The 1,684-nt window shown below is 38.8% G+C and overlaps 1 protein-coding gene across 1 annotated transcript; it reads right to left on the bottom strand.

The window, feature by feature from the left end:
- Window positions 1-533: 533 nt before the first annotated feature.
- LOC125469347 lies at window positions 534-1,397 on the bottom strand. The gene has a single exon (XM_048566590.1). It carries the CDS (start codon window positions 1,304-1,306, stop codon window positions 671-673), a length of 636 nt encoding a protein of 211 aa, XP_048422547.1. The 5' UTR covers window positions 1,307-1,397; the 3' UTR covers window positions 534-670.
- Window positions 1,398-1,684: the final 287 nt, after the last annotated feature.

Here is a 1,684-nt window from a genome sequence, read left to right as displayed (position 1 = left end):
TCCAAGACCACATTTGCGGGTCATCTATCTATTAGGTGATGTGTTCACTTATTACTAACTTGTCATAATAGATAATAGTTGATGCAGTAAGTAAACATGTTCCATAAAATGCCTTGTTAATGTGGTCCCTTTAACATTGCTCATGCTATGTAAGAAAGAATTTTGTTTAGTGAATAACTTACGATACTGGCTCTTATTTTTGCCTAGTTGTTGCATGCTTAGAGACCATATGACTACACCTAATTAATTGCCGACTTGCTAGTTTCTTTCAAAACTTTTATCTGCATGGACACTTTCAGATTGTAATGCTCAAGTTAGCATTTAAACGTATAAGGCAGGTAACGAAGAAGTACTAGTCTTGCAAGTTTAGACAATCATCGTGGACAAGTCAAATGCAATGGTATAGTCCATTGCGGCCACCCAGACATTTTAGCTTTTGCTGCTTAGAGTCAACACTCCGCTGCTCAACTCAGATTTGAAATGTTTGAAACTATATATCTTGTATTGTTAGAATTTTGTGAATGCATGGAAGATGATTTGTAAGCATATGTTTCTATGTTCAATCATATAAAAGAAAAAAGAAAGTACCATCTACAATAAATCCAAGGCGTACACTGAGAAACATGAATAAACAAATAATAGTAATAATCTTCATCTTGGAAGTCTCTTATCATTTGCACTGCAAACTTTTGAGCGTCTTGGATGACAGATCGAATGCAATGGTGCAGTCCATGGTGGAAGCCTTCTTCTTCTTCATTATAAGCATCAATTCAACCTTTCCCGTCAATCTAGCCGTGCTGTTGATAGTCAATACTCCGCTGCTCAATTCACTCCCAAAATTGGAACTGCTTAATGCACTTGAACTCAAGCTCACCTCAACGTTCATTTTTTTGGTGGAAAGCATTCCCGCCTTGCTCTTTGGAATAACAACTTGTCCGATAGCTGTGCTTTGGTACAGAAACGTGACAGTGCTAGCATCAAACTTGTAAGGACCCCAGTTTGTGTTCTTGACCCTGATTTGTGTTGTGAATTTTGTGTCAAATGAAGGCGTTGCTGGGACAGAGGTGAGCTCTTGGACATTGATGTTGCCTAGCCTGACCTTGGGGGTCTTAACTTTCATGACTGTGAGACTAATCACAGTTATGACAATGATCTGAAACACAACAAAAATAGCAACATAAATGGCCAATTTGATTCTCTTCTTCCGTTTCAGCTCATCAGCGGATAGCAAAGACTCTGCATCACTTCTTTGGTAGCCATGGTTTTCTGGGGCTGAAGGATAAGCCTGTTGGGTCTTCTCAGCCATGTCTCTTCTTTTCTGATATAGAAGTGATTAGCTTTGAGTTTTAAACGATGAAATTTTCAAGTGAGGGAGTTGATTGCGGAATGATGGAAGAGGTGTGTTGTTATATATAGCGTTCGGAGTTTCACCAATTTCAAAAAGGTAGTTAGTGGAATGAACTTCCTGGAAATTGAGGCTTAAGGGAAGTATTTTATCGCAGACGCAAACGCGTCCAAAGCCATGGTGCAAACTGTTGACTTCTAGAGAATCGGTGTAGATTGTTGACTTCTAGATAATCGATGACTTTTGTAAAGTGCAGGACTTTTCAGATGTTTGCTTTCAGCCGTCAGGAGATGACATTATCTCTAAGAGTGTACTATCCGCATACTATATTTTATTTCT

Source organism: the organism of the source record quoted next, unplaced genomic scaffold, assembly GCF_019419815.1.
Source record: "Pyrus x bretschneideri cultivar Hongxiangsu unplaced genomic scaffold, Pyrus_bretschneideri_v1 Contig42, whole genome shotgun sequence".
Classification (NCBI taxonomy): Eukaryota; Viridiplantae; Streptophyta; class Magnoliopsida; order Rosales; family Rosaceae; genus Pyrus; species Pyrus x bretschneideri.
The sequence above is the reverse complement of the archived record's forward strand: the minus strand, read 5'-3'. Positions and strand labels throughout refer to the sequence as shown.

Coding starts and splice junctions, on each gene's coding strand:
- LOC125469347 (XM_048566590.1), bottom strand. CDS start 1,306: ATGGCTGAGAAGACCCAACAGGCTTATCCTTCAGCCCCAGAAAACCAT.